This window comes from Perca flavescens, chromosome 22 (assembly GCF_004354835.1).
Source record: "Perca flavescens isolate YP-PL-M2 chromosome 22, PFLA_1.0, whole genome shotgun sequence".
Classification (NCBI taxonomy): domain Eukaryota; kingdom Metazoa; phylum Chordata; class Actinopteri; order Perciformes; family Percidae; genus Perca; species Perca flavescens.
The window spans coordinates 24,818,579-24,841,175 of NC_041352.1; the positions used below are offsets into that span (position 1 = coordinate 24,818,579).

The window sequence follows — 22,597 nt, forward strand, 5'->3', positions numbered from 1 at the left end:
CGAGCAAGCCATGGGAAAGGAATATCTGAATGATGGCGGAAGACTGTCAGTTCCTGGAGAGCGCTAAAGCGTGTACGACACATTTTACTGCAGGCTTTTTGGCTGCTGCCGCCATCCAGAGATGATTCCGGCAGGTTAGAGTTTTCCTTTTTTCTTGCTCCGGGGGGAATCAAACCTGTGATCTTTTTAATCGCACTCACTTTATTTGACCTGGGGTGTGTGAAAACCAAAAAAACTCACATAAAAGCTTTGACCAATGAGGAGGCAGCAGAAAACTGGCTGACAGTTTATTCAATTAGTTGCACTGATTGAAACACAGAAAGGCTCCTGAAACCTTCGTCTCATCCTGTCCCACTGTACGGCCGCCGCGTTAAATGAACAACATCAGAGACCTTTTTATTAGAGATCGACATTGATTTATATATCTTTTTTTTTTTTTTTTTTTTTTAAAGGTCCCATGACATGCTTCTTTTTGGATGCTTTTATATAGACCTTAGTGGTCCCCTAATACTGTATCTGAAGTATCTTTTATATAGACCTTAGTGGTCCCCTAATACTGTATCTGAAGTCTCTTTTATATAGACCTTAGTGGCCCCCTAATACTGTATCTGAAGTCTCTTTTATATAGACCTTAGTGGTCCCCTAATACTGTATCTGAAGTCTCTTTCCTGAAATTCAGCCTCGGTGCAGAATTACAGTCACTAGATCCAGTCCCACAATGAGCTTTCCTTAGGATGTGTCATTTCTGTGTCTGTAGCTATTGAGGAGGAGATGGAGGGGGGCAAGGTGGAGAGGGGGGGGTGTGGTCTTGACGTCACCACTTTGCTCGTTTGAAAGCCATGATGTCTCTCTCTCTCTCATGGGTGGGCCAAATTCTCTGGGTGGGCAAACCAGAGAAAGGGGAGGTAACCTTGCTCCGTATGACCTCATAAGGAGAAGATTCCTAATTGGTCCATCTGAGCTTTCATTTTCTCAAAGGCAGAGCAGGATACCCAGGGCTCGGTTTACACCTATCACCATTTCTAGCCACTGGGGGGCCATAGGCAGACTGGAGGAACGCATATTAATTATATTAATATTAAAAAAAATTCAAAGTGAAATTTTCATGCCATGGGAAGATTTATTTTTTTGGGGCATTTCAGCCTTTAATGGAAAGGACAGCTAGATATGAAAGGGGGAGACAGAGGGGGAAGACATGTAGGAAACAGTCACAGGTCGGAGTCGAACCCTGGACCCTCTGCGTCGAGGCATACACCTCTGTATATGTGCGCCTGCTCTACCGACTGAGCTAACCGACCACAAGATTATTAGTATTTAATGAAATATGTGTTGTAACTCGCGTTACCGAGATTGTAACGGGTATAACATTACCGACATTTCATTAGTAATGTGTTATATTACTGCGTTACAGCATAAAGGAATACATGACTGTAATTGTGTTTTGATTAGGATGGTCGTAATAAGATCAGATTCATGCTTGCGTGCTGGAAGAATATAGACGTGGTAACTTTGAGGATGTAACACATGTGTCTAGTACTCTAAAATGATTCCTGTGCTGGAGGTGTTTAGGCGTCGACTCTGCAGCACCGATCAGGTTTAAAAAGCCCTCCAGCGATTCATGTCTCGTTTTAATCCCATTCCTCTGGCAGCTGCAAGGCTTTTTCTTCTGAACCGAGTGCAAACACATGACGTGTACAGACCTCAGAATGCAAATTCACCGCTCCCTCTCTGGCGTTCTGATGTCACAGCCTTTTGTTTACTAGGTCTCAATGCATTTGCATAATTTTAAAGCTACAGTGCTTAGTTTCTGTCGCCCCTGTTAATAGTGCGTTCCGTTTAGGTCAGAACTCAAAGCCGGGCTGGGAATGACGTCACACCCTAAGTTACACACCCGAGTTAAATGTGTTACATTTACAAGTCGGATTTTTCATTGTTTTTATCAGGTTAGCCAGTTTAGCATTACCAGTTGATACCAACGCATTACGCAGATTTTGTGCATACAAACAGTGTAGAAGTTGTACAGGACTGTGCGTACGACTGATTTAGTGAGACAAAAATAAGACAGAAGAGCTATTAACTGTACGTTACTACAGCTTTCAATACTGTTGATGCACGTGGCAGCCATATTGGATTTTGAGCTGTGAGTACTGAGAGGTTGTCAGAGTTCCGAGTTCAGATATCCGAGGTCAGGAGGCGTGCGTCCGACTTTAACCTCGGAAAATCGACTTCCGAGTAGCATGGTGGCCCAATGGTGGTACTGTGGCCTCACAGCAAGAAGGTTCTGGGTTCGAATCCAGGTCGTTCGGGCCCTTTCTGTGTGGAGTTTGGATGTTCTCGTTTGCGTGGGTTTTCTCGGGTTTTCTCGGGTTTCCCCCGCCACAAAAAACATGCACTAGGTTCTCCAGTCAGTGCCCTTGAGCAAGGCACTGGCTCAGATCTGGAAGTTGGTCCCAGGGCGCTGTGATTGGCTGCCCACTGCTCCCTTGAGGGATGGGTTAAATGTAGAGAATGGTTTTTGCTAGATGTATGTTTATGTGACAATAAAGTACCTTTAGCCCCAAATGGAACGCAATATAAGTAATTATAAGTAATGACAACAACACTGCCGGCGCATCCAAAGGACTCAAGCCTTCAGTGATCCTATCAAAATAGCCTTTCAAAATAACCGTTAGTTGCAACCCTACTTAAATCATCGGTAACACTTTACTTGAAGGTATCTACATAAGAGTGCCATGACACTGTCATGACACATGATCCCTAACTCTACGTTTTTTAAGCATTTTATTCACACCAGTGGTCCTTATGTGCCCGTGCCCCTTGCAGCACCCATCCCGGGCGTTGTGTTTTAACCCTAACCTGTCATGACAAAAAAAACGATTGACACTTAATGACAGAAGTGTTATGTCACAAACGTTTATGACTTGTTTATAATGTATATGACACGTTCATGACAGTGTCATGTCACTCTTATGTAGATACCTTCAAGTAACGTGTAACCAGATCGTCTAGATTGATATCGTGGTTTCTCCCGGTGTATTGCAAGCCTGGGAAGCCACTGGGAATTATTAATGTATTTTTTCGATGTTTTTTTTAATCTACAGTTACAATTTAATTTAATTTATAGTGTAAAATCAAAACAAGAGTTATCTCAGGACACCTCACAGATAGAGTAGGTCTAGACCACACTCTATAACTTACAAAGACCCAACAATTCCAGTAACTCTCCCAAGAGCAAGTACAGTGGGTGGCTCAGAAAAAAAATGTAATCTCCAGTTAGCTTTTATCACTGACTTAATGTGGGGCCCTATGGAGTCTTGGTTTAGCTTTTATAATTTCTCAATTTCATGATTCCGTCTATTATCACAGAAACTACTGGGCTCTGCATTAATGCTGCCATCGGTGTGTGACTGGCCCAGGCCGGGCCCTCGTCCAAAAAAAGACACTCGCCATCAGGCTAAACAACTTCTGGTAAACCCTTAACTTGAAGGTATCTACATAGGAGTGACACGACACTGTCGTGACACACGAACCTTAAACCGAACTCTAACCCTATACCCTAACTTGTCATGACAAAAACCGAATGACACTGTCTGACAGAAGCGTTATTGTCATAAACGTTTATGACTTGTTTGTAATGTTTATGACGCGTTCATGACAGTGTCATGTCACGCTTATGTACCTTCAAGTAAAGTGTAACCCAACTTTTCTGGGGGAGACACGGCATTTGATACCAATATCGTCTCTAGCTTTAAAAAGGAGGCCGCTACGGTCTCTAAAAAAGAGAGTAATGTCGGCCTAAAAGCTTCAGGGCTTTTGAAAACTATCTGTAGGGCTGTGTTCGATTTGAAGAAATTCTTAGTCGACTAACGCTCAATCACTTGTATCGACCGACCGATTAGTTGATTTAATCAACAGATCTGTAAATCTGAGTTTCTCCACAAAGAGTCGTGCAAAAGCACCACTTTAATTCTTGTGTTTACCAGAGATGTGCTCGTACGTTTCTTGGAAATAAGTCATTCAGCATGAAAAAAAAGCATCAAACATGACTAATGGACTAAAGAGATCTAAGTTGACTAAGACCAAAACGACCGATTAGTCGACTAATCGACCAGGAGGGAGCAGCCCTAACTATTTTATGTTTTCATGCATGCTTGAAATCAGCAGAGGATTCAAACAACCACTGACTCTTTGTACACGGCATGTTCAGTCAAATGTTTCTCTGCAACTGACACGGCCACCTCCTAGCGAAACCAGTCGCAAAAAAAATAAGCTGTACGTTGCCTTGTGTCAGCCTGACTCGGTCTCTGTCTGCATGTGTCGAGGCTTGTGTTCAGGTTAGGAATGTGAGGCTTGTCTGAACACGGGACCTGAGGTGTGTTTTTACGCCTCAGGCTGCCTCAAAAGGATACTGTGCCCTCTATCTCCTGCCATCCTCCTCCTCCTCACCTGCCACCTCCCTCTGTTCTCGCTCTGTCGCTATCTTTATCTCCCTACACGCAAGTCTGTGTGTGTGTTCGCATTCAGGTTTTAATACAGCTTCCTCATGCCATCTTGATCGCAGTAATCTCTCACACACACACACACACACACACACTCACACACGGGGAGCCCGGTGTCACCTCTGAGAGATTATTTGGCCGGCCGTCAGTGGCGGGAGGAAGACAGATAGCAGAACAAAGAGAGTCTCTGAGACGCTATCTCTTCCTCTCATCTCATTTTTTTTAATCTGCCTCCACTTTTATTGCTTCATCGTGGTTGCCTCGCTGCCATCCGTCCTGCGGTCCCAGCAACCGCACTTAACCTCCGGTCCCAGGAGCCAGTTTACGGAGTTATCTGGATCACAGTTCGTATCCACGATGCTCCACTTCCCGGGATTGCTCCGGTGCCGCCGGAAATTCTGCCGGGGTTGTCCCTCCCTCGTTTTCAGCTGGCTGTCCGTTAACCTTCCTCTTTCTTTTGCGTTCGTTAGGATTAGGGCTGTCCTCGACTAAAGAAATCCTTAGTCGACTAACACTTATAGGATTTTGTCGACTAATCGATTAGTTGATTTAATTGACAGAGCTGTGCGCTTTGACATGTGGTTAAGACTAGAAAAGCACAATATAAATGTAGTTAATGAACCATCTGTAAAACTGAGTTTCTCCACAATTAATCCTGCAAAAGCACCACTTTAAATCTTGTGTTTACCATAAATGTGCTCAGAAGTTTCCTGAAATAAATAATTAAGCATGAATAAGCATAAAAAATGACTAATCGACTAAAGAAATCTTAGTCGACTAAGACCAAAACGACAGATTAGTCGACTAATCGACTAAGAGGTGGCAGCCCTAGTTAGGATAATTATTTATCAAAGAATGGACAAAAATCACCGGAGTTCTCTTAAAAGTTTGTTTACTGGCAGCGAGTAGAGTCCGTTTACAGAACTCCAGCAAAAGTACAGAAAGTGACTGGAGATTGTTCACAACACTGTCTTTTTTTTTTTTAAAGGAGTTGGGAGTCAAGTTAGTCATTCGGTTCATGCAATCAGTCGCTTTTCTTCTTATCTGTGGTCAGGCTCGGCATCTCCTCCACATGATGCACTCTGCCCTCAGGGATGCATCCTGTGCTCTTTGCAAGATCACTCAGCTTTCATGATTAACACATGAAAGAAAGAGATACTAAAACAGAAATACTAAAACAGGATGTTTTGGATGCAAATGATTTAACAAAGAAACTGAAGCAAAACCGTTATAAGCATAATTTTTCTAAAAGTGTTGTAATTTCTTAACTCCAGAGCGCTAGCTAGACTATCGGTCTGTAAGGGGCACTTATAATGTAGAGTGAAGTGTTGCCTTTCTAAGGAACTTTTCAAAAGAGGAGAAGATACCAAAATAGTTTACTCAGAACATATAGCCGGCATTTATTAAACATCAATTATCCAACAGTATGACCTTGTTTCTCTTTTCTTTCGTAATGTCCTTTTAGTTGTGAAAATCAGTACTTCTCATAGTTTTCAACCTTCTTCCACTTAAGTTGAGAAAAAACAGAAACCAAAGTTCATCTACCCGGGTAGTATTTTTTTTTTTTTTTTAAAGTGTGGTGAAATCTCGCGCTTATCTGTACGATGCAAAGAAGAAATGGTGAGTAGAAGCAGTATGTGTTGCAAGATGATCAACCACGCCCTCTGCTCCTCTGCCTCGTGTGTCCAGTGGAACTCCCTCTCTCTCCTTCTCTCTCAAATCATGCATAAAAACAAAACTACCTGCAGGGCAGGGCAATATTCAATTACTCTCTCTGAATAACTTTACCAGATATGGGAATATAAGCCTTATTCATGAATTGTAGTAGCTTACATTCTTATTTTCACTACACACATGAAACTCCAGCACTAGCAAGGTCAAGGTCAAGGAGTCTTTATTATCCCCGAGGGGCAATTCATTTTGCAGCAAATAAAGTGCAACATAAACGACACATAAGCCATACAGACAACAGACACTATCAATAGCACTTCAAATCATTAAACTCATGTTCAATTCCGATTTGGGTTTTTAACTTGCGCAGTACACATATCAATACATTTTCACACAATGCATTAAACAACTGAATTAACGGCAAAAAAATTGAAAAATGGAGCTAACTTTACGTGCTTGACTCAGTAAAACACATCTATCATGCTATGTCTGCTAGTAACACCTGACAAACATGTGTAAAACATAGAAGTAAGAATAGAAGTAAATAAACTTGTCGTAAACTCAACCCTTTTTCTCTGCTTTTCCTTCCTTAGAAGTGGATTTCGTGGGAAAAACGTTTTTTTAAACTAGCTCTTAAGTGTTACTTTTAACTTTGTTCACTCAGTGTGGAAAATCTAAACATGGCTTCAGCTCACTATCGTTCCGTTGTTTTTTTCTTATTTTTTTCTTCTTCTCTCTAAGAAGAACCACTGCCACCTACTGGACAAATATGGTGTGCAAAGGAAATATAACTACAAGTAATCAAGAATACATTCATATAATATAATATTAAACTAGAAATAACCTAATCCTGTTTGTAGGCTATTTTCGAGTGGGTTACATGTCCAATCAGATTTTCCGTTACGTGGCTAAAACAGCGTTTTGAATGTACACGTTCCACCAAAACAAGTTCCTTCCCGAGACTATTTTGCAGAGGCACTGTGGCTCCGTCCGGCGCATAGCACCGCCCAAGACGATTGTGATTGGTTTAAGGAAAAGCCGGTAAACCAGAGCACGTTTTTTCTCCCATCCTGGAATGCTGTGTGGACTAGCCAGGCCCTCATCCGCAGCGCTGTGGAGGAAGGTCTGGCAATGCGAGACTAACCGGAACATACCTTTTGCTGAGTAAATCCCAGAATTTCCACAGTACTGGTTTTCCTAATCTTGCTCACCAATCTATATGTTCTATTGCTGGTTTCAGTCTCTGACAGAAGGCTGCTACTCACCAATGATTCTACTATGACACGGACTACGTTTACGTGCACAAATGTAAGCCCGTATCCCGAAAAAGTGACTGAAAGGACAGCCGCCTTGTCAAAGCAGGGCTTCTGATGCTCCAACCCCAAATAACTTTTTAAAATATAACTTCAACTTTTTTTAATTTCCCTCAAAGCAATGGAGCTACCATACCTATGTTATGGAACTTACATTTTTTTTTAACATTATGACAATTTTTGCCTCTTCTTAGGCGGCAGGAGTGAAAATGAGTCATCCTCAACATTTGTTGTGTTCTGGTCTCAGAATGATGAAGACAGTTGGACAACAGAAAGATACAAAATAGGTTGTAAAAAAAACAAGCGAAGGGTCCAAAAAACGACCAAAATGTAAAAAATGTCCAAAACAAGGTAACTCTCTGAGGCAAGACAATGGACACTTGTTAAGAAGAACGGGATTAAGAAGAGTCAGTGATGCATAAAAGAGGAAAACAGAGAGAAAGAGAGACAGACAGGAAGATAACAAGAGAAGAGAACAAGAGACTTTCCGTACTCTGAGGTGGTTTCAGCCTGTCGGATACACTCAGCGTCTGATGCAACACTGAGAAAGTGTGTGCGTGTGCGCGTGCGCGTGCGCGTGCGCGTGTGCGTGTGTTAGGAGGCCATGATATTTCACACTCTGGGTCACTTTCACATGTGAGTTGCTCAGATTCACACACACAAATATTTATTTCACTATCTTTGTGGGGACCTGTTATCGACATAATGCATTCCATAGCCCCTTACTCTAACCTTAACTATCACAAATAAATGCCTAACCTTAACCCTTACCCTAACCTTAACCATCACAACTAAATGCCTAACCTTAATCCTTACCCTAACCATAACCTAATTCTAACCCTAATCCTAAAACCAAGTCTTAACCCTCAAACAGCCCTTTAAACTTGAGGGGACCAGCATTTTGGGCCCCACAATGCTGTGCAGACCCCACAAGTATACTGTATTCCCCAGTTTTTGGACCCCACGAATATAGTAAAACAAGCCTACACACACACACACACACACACACACACACACACACACACACACACACACACACACACACACACACACACACACACACTGTCATCGCTTTGCCTCTTCCAACCCCCCATCCGTATTTGTTGCCCTCACTAAACAACCTGCCAGGCCTGTTGCTAGGTTACCATGAAGAGATTGTGTGTGTGTGTGTGTGTGTGTGTGTGTGTGTGTGTGTTGGGGTGGTGGGCTGGTGGTGGTGAGAAGGATAAATTTCCACTTTCTCGCTTTAGCAGCTGTGATGCTGACTGTAGTCTGGAGGAGAAGTTAGACTCGCTGTTACAGTTTCCTCCTGCAGAGCTGTGGATCCCAACATAGGGGTCAGGACCCTTCTAAGGGCCTGCGAGATGAAACTAAGGGAATGCAAGTTGGGAAAGAAGAGAGTGGCTTTCATCATGGGTGTTTACAGTACAGGCCAAAAGTTTGGACACACCTTCTCATTCAATGCGTTTCTTTTTTATTTTCATGACTATTTACATTGTAGATTCTCACTGAAGGCATCAAAACTATGAATGAACACATATGGAATTATGTACTAATTATGTATGCCACCCTTTGCTTTTTTTGATAACTGCAAACCCTTGGTGTTCTCTCAATGAGCTTCATGAGGTAGTCACCTGAAATGGTTTTACCTTCACAGGTGTGCTTTGTCAGGATTCATTAGTGGAATTTTTTCCCTTATTAATAAAAAAAGCAGAGGGTGGCTACTTTGAAGAATCTAAAATATAAGACATGTTTTCAGTTATTTCACACTTTTTTGTTAAGTACATAATTCCATATGTGTTCATTCATAGTTTTGATGCCTTCAGTGAGAAACTACAATGTAAATAGTCATGAAAATAAATAGGAAACGCATTGAATGAGAAGGTGTGTCCAAACTCTTGGCTTGTACTGTATATCGTTTTAGAGCCTATAAAAATAATTCAAATGAACCATTCCGTGCTGTGAGGACCTTTTTTATTATCATTGCTTAAACTCAGATGAAAAAACACGTTTACATGCACACAATATTCAGTTTTTATTCCGCACAAGTATATATTCTCAGTGAACTGTTGACATGGCTAAATTAAGTGAATATTTGACTAATATTCCTGTTTACATGCAGCCGTGCAGAATAGGTTCCAGCGGTGGCGGACTTGTTGGAGCGTGTGAACACAGCCTCCCTCTTTCATTCCTTCAACCACCCTTCTTGAAAAGGTCGACAAACTGGTTGGTTTGCCTTCAGCAACTATAGCAACGCACAGAGCTGACTGTGAGCTGTAAACTGTCACAAACTGCAGTAAAAACCCTGATTGAGACGCAAATTCCATACGCGCTGCACAGATCCATTCATGTCCGAAGAATGCTTCTAAAAGCTGAATAATACCGGCATATCGCACCTGTCTTAATCAGAAAATGCTATATTCAGACAAAGGCCTTATTTTGAATATCCAAACAGAATATGCTGTTTACCGGACGTTTTTTTATCATGTTCAGAATATTGTCATATTCTGAATAATAGTGAAATATTAAAGTGCATGTAAACTTAATCGGCAACACACAACGCATGAACGCACACACCTGGTTCTACACGGACATAAACACACACAGATCACATCATCATATTTTAGGCAGTGGTGGCTTAAAGGTTAAGAGAGCTTGTGACCGAGAGGTCGTCGGTTCAATCCCCAGACCGGCAGGATAAAATCTGGGTGGGAGAAAGTGAAAGAGCAGCACCTGTCCCCCTCCCTCATCACCACCACTGAGGTGCCCTTGAGCAAGGCCCTTAACCTCCAACCTGCTCCAGTGGAGCTGCTCAGCTCCCAGTAAATCAGACTGGGGTTGTACTGGGCAGCTCCCAGTAGATCAGGCTGGGGTTGTGCTGCCCAGTACATCAGACTGGGGTTGTACTGGCAGCTCCCAGTAGATCAGACTGGGGTTGTACTGGGCAGCTCCCAGTAGATCAGGCTGGTGTTGTACTGGGCAGCTCCCAGTAGATCAGACTGGGGTTGTACTGGGCAGCTCCCAGTAGATCAGGCTGTGGTTGTACTGGGCAGCTCCCAGTAGATCAGACTGGGGTTGTACTGGGCAGCTCCCAGTAGATCAGGCTGTGGTTGTACTGGGCAGCTCCCAGTAGATCAGGCTGGGGTTGTACTGGGCAGCTCCCAGTAGATCAGGCTGTGGTTGTACTGGGCAGCTCCCAGTAGATCAGACTGGGGTTGTACTGGGCAGCTCCCAGTAGATCAGGCTGTGGTTGTACTGGGCAGCTCCCAGTAGATCAGGCTGGGGTTGTACTGGGCAGCTTCCAGTAGATCAGACTGGGGTTGTACTGGGCAGCTCCCAGTAGATCAGGCTGGGGTTGTACTGGGCAGCTCCCAGTAGATCAGACTGGGGTTGTACTGGGCAGCTCCCAGTAGATCAGGCTGGGGTTGTACTGGGCAGCTCCCAGTAGATCAGACTGGGGTTGTACTGGGCAGCTTCCAGGTATGAATGTGGAACTGTGTGAATGTGATCAGGTTGTTGTTTCAAATGAGAATTCGTTCTCAATCGACTTACCTGGATAAATAAAAGTTAAATAAAAATAAATAAATAGCTCCTCAGAGATCCCTCCTCCATCCTCGCTCCTCGGGGCAGCAATAAGAGCTTTTGAGACGGCCTTCCACGAAGGAAGGACCGAAAGACTTCGGGTTCAAGCCGAGGAGCGAGGACATATCCAATAAGAGACCTGGCATTTACCCATCACCTCACACACCTGTCCCCTTCAGCTTCAGCTACAGCAGATGGCTATGGCTAAAATAAAGCTTTTATTTCACAAAACTTGAATTAGTTATGATTAAAGTCACCTGGCTTTCAAATATTAGCTTCTTTTTTTATATTAAAGTGCAAAATATATTATGACTGACAACAAGTACGCGCACTTTTTCTTAAATCTTATCGTCCAAGCATCTTTCTTATTCTGTTCTTTTCTTCTGTGTCGTTCAGGGTCGCCATGTCAAAACAGGCCAACTCGCTGCCATCAAGGTCATGGACGTCACAGGAGTAAGTAACACACACACACACACACACACACACACACACACACACACTCAATCAGACACACACACACACACACACACACACACACACACACACACACTCAATCACACACACACACACACACACACACACACACACACACTCAATCACACACACACACACACACACACACACACACACACACAATCAGACACACACACACACACACACACACACACACACACACACACACACACACTCAATCAGACACACACACACACACACACACACACACACACACACACACACACACACACACACACTCTCAATCAGACACACACACACACTCAATCAGACACACACACACACACAATCAGACACACACACACACACACACACACACACACACACACACACACTCAATCAGACACACACACACACACACACTCAATCAGACACACACACACACACACACTCAATCAGACACACACACACACACACACACTCAATCAGACACACACACACACACTCAATCAGACACACACACACACTCAATCAGACACACACACACTCACTCAATCAGACACACACACACTCACTCAATCAGACACACACACACTCAATCAGACACACACACACTCAATCAGACACACACACACACACACACACACACACACACACACAGACACACACACACTCAATCAGACACACACACACACACGCACTCAATCAGACACACACACACTCAATCAGACACATAGACACACACACACACTCAATCAGACACACACACACACACACACACTCAGACACACACAAGACACACACACAGAGCCTTATTAAATCTGTACATGCACACACACACACACACACAAGACAAGACACACACACACACACACACTCAGACACACACAAGACTCACACACACAGCCTTATTAAATCTGTACATACACACTCACTCACTCACTCACACACACACACACACACACACACACACACACACACACACACACACACACACACACACACACACACAGAGCCTTATTAAATCTGTACATGCCCACACACACACCTACAGTGCCTGGCTTGAGGACCCTTGAGCAGCATTTTGTCCTCACTACACTCTGCTGCAGGGCTTTCTTCTTTAATCTGATTTCCTCTCCAGGATTCTAAATATTTTACATTTCAGTAAACACAGAATTTGTGTATTAGCATCATGTGTGTCTGTGTGTTTGTGTTTTAGGATGAGGAGGAGGAGATTAAAGCAGAGATTAACATGTTAAAGAAGTACAGCCACCACAGGAACATCGCCACCTACTATGGAGCCTTCGTCAAGAAAAACCCTCCAGGGATAGATGATCAGCTGTGGGTACGTACAGTACATCAGTACATGTGTCTGTCAATGAAGTGTCAGTGTAAAAGAAGAACTTAAAGTGCTCATATTATGCTCATTTTCAGGTTCATAATTGTATCTAGAGGCTATATCAGAATAGCTTTACATGTTTTTTTCCCCCTGTGTGTTGAGTTCTCTGTTTTAGCTTCAGAGTGAGGCATCTTACTTCTGTTCCATCTTTGATGGGAGTTGCACATGCGCAGTAATTAGGTAAGGACTACTAGCCAGTCAGAAGCAGAGTATGAGGGCGTGCCCTGACAGTACCTAGGTAAGGACTACTAGCCAGTCAGAAGCAGAGTATGAGGGCGTGCCCTGACAGTACCTAGGTAAGGACTACTAGCCAGTCAGAAGCAGAGTATGACTGCGTGCCCTGACAGTACCTAGGTAAGGACTATTAGCCAGTCAGAAGCAGAGTATGAGGGCGTGCCCTGACAGTACCTAGGTAAGGACTACTAGCCAGTCAGAAGCAGAGTATGAGGGCGTGCCCTGACAGTACCTAGGTAAGGACTATTAGCCAGTCAGAAGCAGAGTATGAGGGCGTGCCCTGACAGTACCTACTGTAGGTAAGGACTACTAGCCAGTCAGAAGCAGAGTATGAGGGTGTGCCCTGACAGTACCTAGGTAAGGACTACTAGCCAGTCAGAAGCAGAGTATGAGGGCGTGCCCTGACAGTACCTAGGTAAGGACTACTAGCCAGTCAGAAGCAGAGTATGAGGGTGTACCATGCTAGCAGCTAGGCGAGCATTATAACGTGTGTTACAAAGTGACCTCGTTGGTCTCTGAAGTAAAGGCTGGACTACAATAGAGCTGTTTGGAGCAGTTGGTGAACAGTGTTTTCTGTTGGAGATGGTAAGTCCCCTGAGGGGTGGACTTTGGGCTTTTTCACTTTGAAAACCTATAACGTGCAAAAAAAATATATATATATAACACAATAAAGGAAAGGGAAAAATCAAAAAAGCATTATATGAGCATTTTAACCCTCAATTTGAGCTAGAACAAACCCCCTTTAAAAATGGCTACAGTCGCAAAGTATCGATGTCACAATTTCTGTTTAAATTACTTCCATAGTTCTATACATTTTATAATATCAGAATTTCTACCATCAATGGTGGTTAGGAAGATTTAATCTTTTATATTCATTCAAAGGCGTAGGTTTATTTATTTTTTTTTTTTTAGACATATTAGGCGGGGGAGCTAGGGGTCCTCCCCCAAGAAAACTATAGTGTCAAACACTTTATTTCCTGCCTTCTGGGAATTTTTTCTGCTTCAATTTGTGCCTTTTCTTCATCAATTTACCAATTTTTTACCAATACTTTAATCATGTATTTTTGCTTCTGTTTATGGCAGATTACAAACTTTTGCGGTTGCATACTGTCACCACCTACTCCACCGGAGGCATTGTTGCGTCTATGAGTCACATTTTAGCAGTTAGTTGAAATAAAAGTCCTCTGCTACTTTTGTGTTTTTACTGGGGGACAAATACACATGTTTTAAATATTGAGGGAGATGTGTCTCCAAAAAAAATAAAAAAATAAAAACATGTAAACATGCCTGTATATTCCTTAATAGAAGGGATGTTTGTAGTTATCGTGATTGTTTTAAATAGTTTTTGGCAGTCTTCTTTTAGGGAAAAAGGAACTTCCATTAAAGGTGCATTAGGTAAGACTTATAAAACTAACTTTTTGTCATATTTGCTGAAACTGACCCTATATTCTAGTAGAACTACATGAAGCAGGTCATTTAAGAAATATCCAGCTCCTCTGGCCCCACCTACAGCCTGTAGTGTGATTTGCAAAAATCCACCACTCCCTGTTCAGATGCACCAATCAGGGCCATTTTGGGCTTTAGCGGAAAGCGGGGGAGGAACTGAGAAGTTGTCTATGTTCAAATTATTTGTCCTGGATCTTCGCAATCCTACCTACGGCACCTTTTAACTTTTTTTATGTATTTTGTATGTTTATATTTTGCGTATTAAATGTGTAACTCTATGTTGTCTTGCACGTTTCTGCTTTGTCTTGGCCAAGTCATCGCTGCAAATGAGAATATGTTCTCAACCTGGTTAAATAAAGGTTAAAGGTGCCCTGCCAAAAAAAAGGTTTTTATTTTTTGAAATCTGTACGGTCCATATGTGTTTGTGTTATGTGGTGAATGTGAAAATGAACTGCTGCCTCCTCTGTCAGCTCTAGCCACTGAACAGAAATAAGAGGAGAAATCAGACCAATCAGAAAATCACAAAAGTCTGACATCATACTGCCCGAGCTCATTAATATTCATGAGCTCGCCCAGTTGGGCTGGGTAAAGGATGCTGACAGCCAGGCTCTCATTGGCTAGCTGTTAGCCAATCAGAGTCAAACAGCTTAGCTTGTTGAATATTAATGAGAACTGGCAGAAATGGAGCTGGATCTTCCTGTAGGCTTTCCATACCACGCTAGAATGACTTGAAACAAGGTAACCAAGGCATTTTTTCCACAAACAAATGTTACAGAGTCCATGGTAGAACTTCAGACATTACCACAAAGTCACGAAACATGTGTGGCAGGGCACCTTTAAATAAAAAACAATAAAAAAAAACACAAGGCACCATAATCAATTGATAGTATACTAAAGTGACTAGATGTATGATAATGTGTACAGTAACTTTGTTTGTTTGTGTGTGTAGCTGGTGATGGAGTTCTGCGGCGCCGGTTCGATTACGGATCTGATCAAAAACACCAAAGGGAACACTCTGAAGGAGGAGTGGATCGCCTACGTCTGCAGAGAGATCCTCAGGGTGAGAACGACTGTCACCGCTAGATATCAGTGTGTCAGCAAGAAAACAAAATGTTTTGTAGGTGTTATCTTAAAAAAAAGAAATGTTTGGTGGGAAAATGATTGCAAACATGAAGGAACCTAAGAACGTTCCCTGAGGAACACCTTATTTTGGTAAAATAAATGAATGAGTTGTATGCATATCATCATCATCATCATCATATTCTTTATTCAGTACACACACACACACAAAAATGATCCATAGCACAATACAAAACATAGCAAAAGACAGACAAATGCAAGATAAAACACATACAATAAGAAATGACTACAACAGTCAGAGTTCACAATACACAAGAAAAGTGTTGAGATATTAGCATATAGACTAAAACGCCAATGGTTCCACAATCTCGAAGTGAACCTAACTGCACTCAATGCAGGGTTCACTAGTGTTGCAATGATGCTGTTGAATGACTCAGTTGGTCTACACATACATCTGTACATGAGATTCCTGAGTACAGCAAGGCATATATTTTTCCATCAAAAAAAATAGATGGAATGAAAAGATGATTGGTGAAGAAACTTGAGTTATCTTAAAGGTGCACTATGAGTTCCTGCATGATCACTTCTGTTGACCTTCCAAGTAAATTTCAAAAAACCGAAGCAAGCTCGCCCCTCCCCCCCAAGTCTGGCGAGGTCAGTGGCTTGAGGCCGACCTGACATGTTCAGTCTGAGGAAGGGCAGTCGGGACTCACCCGGAAATGGCGAGCGGAATGAGCGCGACTAGAGTCTCTCAAAATCTGAGGAAAATCTGTTAAACTGACCTTTTGTTGATCTGAAATGAAGACCGATTCAGCAGCTGCACGGCCTATTTCTCGCTTAAATTGTTCTCAGAAACACGTTTTTTCTGTGAATTATTTTAGTACAATATGAGATTGTATTCTGAACGAGCCGCCATGACAGTCTGGCTTTGAATTTCCGGATATCTTCGCCGGACGCCACAATCTTCTGAACATTTTTGTACTGAGAAATCCAGAGAGAGTTGTGTGGAGCTGATAGGCTTAATTAGCTTTGTAGCAGCTAATTTGGCAACGGCTTGAATGTCACAGTCGTTCATTAATATCAAAAAGTTACGCACTAAAGCTTTAAATTAAATGACAACATTTTTATTGACTATTTTAATTATTTTCTAACCTTCAATTCACATAAGACCTGAATGGGGCATTTTCTTCTTCTGGAAAAAGTAGAAGAAATCCAAATCATAAATTCACGACAGGAAACTCACCGTACAGTCGGACATGTTGACTACAGCCTATGTTCTGCTGATGAAAGAAGGGCGGCGAACCATTTTTTTCCCGTCATAGTTCTCTGGTTGTCCTAGGAAGTAGTCGGTCAGCCTTTGTCCTTGTCTGTGTCTCCAGGGTCTGACCCACCTCCACCAGCACAAGGTCATCCACAGAGATATCAAGGGCCAGAATGTGCTGCTGACGGAGAACGCAGAGGTTAAACTAGGTGAGAGGGCGCGCACACACACACACACACACACACACACACACACACACAAGAGAAATCAGAAATTACATTTTACGAAGGAAAGTAGTGAAATTAGCTTACATTAAACAATTAAAGCCATTAAGTAAGTAAGTGTGTGTGTGTGTGTGTGTGTGTGTGTGTGTGTGTGTGTGTGTGTGTGTGTGTGTGTGTGTGTGTGTGTGTGTGTGTGTGTGTGTGTGTGTGTGTGTGTGTGTGTGTGTGCAGTGGACTTTGGTGTGAGCGCTCAGCTGGATCGTACGGTGGGGCGGAGGAACACGTTCATCGGGACGCCGTACTGGATGGCCCCCGAGGTCATCGCCTGTGACGAGAACCCCGACGCCACATATGACTTCAAGGTAAACCTGGTGTGTGTGTGTGTGTGTGTGTGTGTGTGTGTGTCTGTCCACAGTCGGAAGAAAATTGGTAAAAGAACGTTGAAAAAAAACGCAACAGAAACGTCCAGAAAAAGTGACCAAAAAGCGTAGAAAAACAAAACGTTGCATGGACGATTTAAGGGTTAAGTAAAGGATCTGAATACTTCTTCCACCGCTTACTTACGGTATCGGTATTGAAATGATCCAAGTGATAACGAGCCCCAGTGTCCTCCCAGTCAGTACTGCATGCAGGATGTGCGGTAATGAGGGCACGATGGATCCCTGTGGCGAGCCCGGGGAGGCCGAGCGCTACTCTGACGACACCATTAGCTTATACGTTTCAAGAAAACCCCTCCGTTTATCTCCGAGACTCTCAACATATGGAACAGCTGCAGTGAAAGAGATGAAATCATGTCCAACAATGACCAACTTTAACAGACTATTTAAAATGAATATATTGAATGGATACGAAAAAGGACTCAAGGAGGGTTAGCATTGTATACTGACTCTATGGTTCTGGTATACTGACTCTATGGTTCTGGTATGATTGATAGATAGATAGATAGATAGATAGATAGATATATTGTCATTGCATATCTCTACACAACGAAATTAAGATGACATCAGTCCCTCACTTAGCAGCAAAACGATAGAAGGATACAAAGTGACACTGTCAGCAACAGTTAATAGATAAGTATATGATATATAAAAGTATTAAAACAAATAAGAAAACCAGAACATTTACAAACACAGAGACAGACACGCCAATTTGCCAGTTATCAAGATGCATGCTCGCTTTTCAGCATGCTTATCAACGCCGTTTGTAGGGCTGCTCCTTCTTAGTCGATTAGTTGACTAATCGGTCGTTTTGGTCTTAGTCAATTTAAATTTATTTAGTCGATTAGTCATGTTTTGATGCTTTTTTTCATGCTGAATGACTTATTTCCAAGAAACGTACGAGCACATCTCTGGTAAACCCAAGAATTAAGGGTTGACCTTTTACCTGATAGATATCACCGTGAAACCTACTTAGATTACTTTCATTAAGTCAATTGTTTGTTGTATTACACGTTTTCTGAAATGTTGTGTTTAAATATGCAAAGGAGGCTATTATCTTATTCAATATATGCAATCCTTTTAGCATGACTCTTTGCGGAGAAACTCAGATTCACAGATCTGTCGATTAAATCAACTAATCGTTTAGTCGATACAGTTGAATGCTGTAAGAATTTCTTCAATAGAGCACAGCCCTAACCGTTTGGCCTCTATTGACCTAGATTGCCTTGCGATTGCGTGTGAATTGACGCCGTAGCGAGTAATATGAAAGGGTGAAAATCCGCGTAGGGAGGTTGGTCGCGGGGGAGGATGGGTCAAACAACACAGGACCCTCACCCAGGAGACCGGGGGATCGGGTCCCGCATTTGACTTTGTCCATTGGCTAGAAAGTGCCACGTGGCGTGTATGTTTACGTCCGCTGTACAGAGCGTAGACAGACACGCTCATAGCTCAAAATGCGTACAGATAACACGCCACGTGGCTTTAGGAAAGTGTAGGTTTAAGTCATGATCATCACTTGTTGGATGGATTATTATTCGGTTTGATATGGATGGACGGAAACGAAGAAGAAAATGTAAATTAGAGCTGGGCAATATATCAATATTATATTGATATCATGATATGAGACTAGATATCGTCTTAGATTTTGGATATCGTGATATGACATAAGTGTCTTTCCCTGGTTTTAAAGGCTGCATTACAGTAAAGTGATGGACTTTTCTGAACTTACCAGACTGTTCTAGCTGTTCTATTATTTGCCTTTACCCACTTAGTCATTATATCCACATTACTGATGATTATTTATCAAAAATCTCATTGTGTAAATTTTGTGTGAAAGCACCAATAGTCAACCCTACAATATCGTTGCGGTATCGATATCGAGGTATTTGGTCAAAAATATTGTGATATTTGATTTTCTCCATATCGCCCAGCCCTAGTGTAAATGTGTGTATGCATGTGTATATGTGAGTGCAGTTAGATATACGGTGTATGTATGTGTATGTAAACATGTATAAATAAGTGAAGCATCAAATTGTTTTGTATTTAACTAAAGGATTAAAATAGAAAAAGGGGGTAGGGCCAGAAAAGTTAGTTTTTCAAACTTCTTCCTACTCCTTTTTGAACATTTCAATTTCTTATTTGAATCCCTTAGAATCATTTTGGAAGATTGTGCTGAGATGTACCAGTCCTTATTTATCCGTTGTTTTTATTTTATATATATATATATATATATATATATATATATATATATATATATATATATATATTTTATATATATATATATATATATATATATATATATATATATATAAATATCCACATTAAAATGGAGTTTGTTGTCTCCAGATGGATGACATTGAGCCAGATAGCTACAGTAGCTGTGGTACTTTCTGTATTTTTTATCATTTAACAAGAACACTGAAAGTTAAAAGCTGACGTGTGAAGTCGGTAACAGGTTTTCAGGATGTGAAAGTTTTCAGTTTCTCTCTCTCTCTCTCTCTCTCTCTCTCTCTCTCTCTCTCTCTCTCTCTCTCTCTCTCTCTCTCTCTCTCTCTCTCTCTCTGCAGAGTGATCTGTGGTCGCTCGGTATCACAGCTATAGAGATGGCTGAGGGAGCGCCGCGTAAGTGTGAACCATCGGACTCATTCAGCTATTAGCAGTGGACACACAGGACACTTTGTCTCGTAGTTAAAAGTCTAAATCTCTCTCTCTCTCTCACTTTTTTATCCTTTTCCTCCTCTCCTGTCCTGTTCGTTTGTTACCGTTCCTCCATTTCTTCTCTTCTCCTGTCTTTTCATTTCCTCCATTTCGTCTCTTCTGTCCTTTCCTTTCCTCCATTTTGTCTCTTCTCTTCTGTCCTTTCCTCCATTTCATCTCTTCTCTTTTCCTTTCCTCATTTCTTCTCTTCTCCTCTCTTGTCCTTTCCTTTCCTCCATTTCGTCTCTTTTCTTTTCCTTTCCTCCATTTCGTCTCTTCTCTTTTCCTTTCCTCCATTTCGTCTCTCTTCTCCTATCCTTTCCTTTCATCATTTCTTCTCTTCTCTTCTCCTGTTCTGTCCTTTCCTTTCCTCCATTTCGTCTCTTCTCCTGTCCTTTCCTTTCCTCCATTTCGTCTCTTTTCCTTTCCTTTCCTCATTTCTTCTCTTCTCCTCTCCTGTCCTTTCCTTTCCTCATTTCGCCTCTTCTCCTCTCCTGTCCTTTCCTTTCCTCATTTATTCTCTTCTCCTCTTCTGTCCTTCCCTTTCCTCCATTTCTTCTATTGTCCTCTCCTGTCATTCCCTTTCCTTTCCTGTCCTCTATTATGATCTTCTGTCCTTTGTCTTCTTATCTCATCTCTTCTCCCCTCTTCTGTCCTGTGCTTTTTTTCATCTCCTTTCTTTTCCTCCTTTCCTCCCCATTTCCTTCCTATTTGTTATCTTTCCTTCCTTGTGTCTCGTCACCTCTCTTTTTATGTCCTTTCCTTTCCTCTTCTTGTCTGGTAATGTCTCCTTTTTTTTCATTCTTTCCCTTCATCTCCTTTCCTTTCTTTACCTTTCCTTATTTCCTTTCCTCTTGTCTCATCTCGTCTCCCGTTCTTTTGGCCTCTTTTCATCCCCTCCATTTCCTCTCCCTCTCTCCTCCTCTCCTTTTACTCTCTCCTCCTCCTCAGCTCTGTGTGACATGCATCCAATGAGAGCGCTCTTCCTGATCCCCCGAAATCCTGCCCCCAGACTCAAGTCTAAGAAGTGGTGAGTCACACACACACACACACACACACACACACACACACACACACACACACACACACACACACACACACACACACACACACACACACACACACAGAGCAGCTGCAGCAGCAATCAGTTTTCTATGTATAGGTGTAAGGAGTTAAAAATAAACTAGTTGAACATGGAAAACTGATTTTTCTGACAGTTAGCCTTTCTTTAAGTAAAAACATGTAGGACAAAGGAAGAAAAATTGGAAAATGGATATTTAATTTTGTGTTTGTGTGTCTCTGTCTTTCTGTCTTTGTATCTGTCTGTCTGTCTGTCTCTCTCTCTCTCCAGGTCGAAGAAGTTCCAGTCCTTCATCGACAGCTGTCTGGTGAAGAGCCACAGTCAGCGGCCGAGCACAGAGCAGCTGCTCAAGCACCCGTTCATCAGGGACCTTCCCAATGAGCGGCAGGTCCGCATCCAGCTGAAGGACCACATCGACCGCACCAAGAAGAGGAGGGGGGAGAGGGGTGAGTCAGGCTGCACTGCACCCCCACTCACTCACCTCCCAGCTGCAGACAGCTGCAGACAGCTGCAGACAGCTATATAAAGCTACAGACAGCTGCAGACAGCTACAGACAGCTGCAAACAGCTGCAGACCGCTACAAAAAGCTGCAGACAGCTACAGACAGCTATATAAAGCTACAGACAGCTGCGGACAGCTACAGACAGCTGCAAACAGCTGCAGACCGCTACAAAAAGCTGCAGACAGCCTGCAGACAGCCATAGAAAGCTACAGACAGCTACAGACAGCCTGCAGACAGCCTGCAGACAGCCTGCAGACAGCCTGCAGACAGTTGCAGGCAGTTCAATTTCAATTCAATTTTATTTATAGTATCAATTCATAACAAAAGTTATCTCGAGACACTTTACAGATAGAGTAGGTCTAGACCACACTCTATAAATTCCAAAACCCCAACAATTACAGTAATTCCCTCAAGAGCAAGCATTAGCAGTGGCTATTGCGACAGTGGCAAGAAAAAACTCCCTTTTAGGAAGAAACCTCGGCAGACCCAGACTCTTGGTAGGCGGTGTCTGACGGGCCGGTTGGGGGCGTGATGAACAGTGGTGATAACCGTCACATTAGAAGTCACAGTGACTTCGAAGGTTATCGTGAAAGTTCATGTCATAGCAGGGCACATCGTGTCATACTGAGTAGTGCAGTCTCCTATACCGGATCCTGACTACTCTGTGCATAGGAACATCACAGCAGGGCGTTGCGGGATGTAACGTGGCGCTGCAGA

At 42.5% G+C, this 22,597-nt stretch overlaps 1 protein-coding gene across 4 annotated transcripts in view; it reads left to right on the forward strand.

Moving 5' to 3' along the window:
• Nucleotides 1–22,597, forward strand: part of tnikb (TRAF2 and NCK interacting kinase b) — a 93,969-nt gene that overhangs the window by 12,449 nt on the left and 58,923 nt on the right. For all 4 annotated transcript variants that reach the window (XM_028569089.1, XM_028569090.1, XM_028569091.1 and 1 more), the window contains exons 3-10: nucleotides 11,462–11,518; nucleotides 12,738–12,863; nucleotides 15,547–15,657; nucleotides 17,057–17,147; nucleotides 17,394–17,524; nucleotides 20,167–20,221; nucleotides 21,248–21,326; nucleotides 21,648–21,823. In XM_028569089.1, the coding sequence (XP_028424890.1) occupies nucleotides 11,462–11,518; nucleotides 12,738–12,863; nucleotides 15,547–15,657; nucleotides 17,057–17,147; nucleotides 17,394–17,524; nucleotides 20,167–20,221; nucleotides 21,248–21,326; nucleotides 21,648–21,823 (826 nt within the window). The remainder of the gene's footprint in view (nucleotides 1–11,461; nucleotides 11,519–12,737; nucleotides 12,864–15,546; nucleotides 15,658–17,056; nucleotides 17,148–17,393; nucleotides 17,525–20,166; nucleotides 20,222–21,247; nucleotides 21,327–21,647; nucleotides 21,824–22,597) is intronic.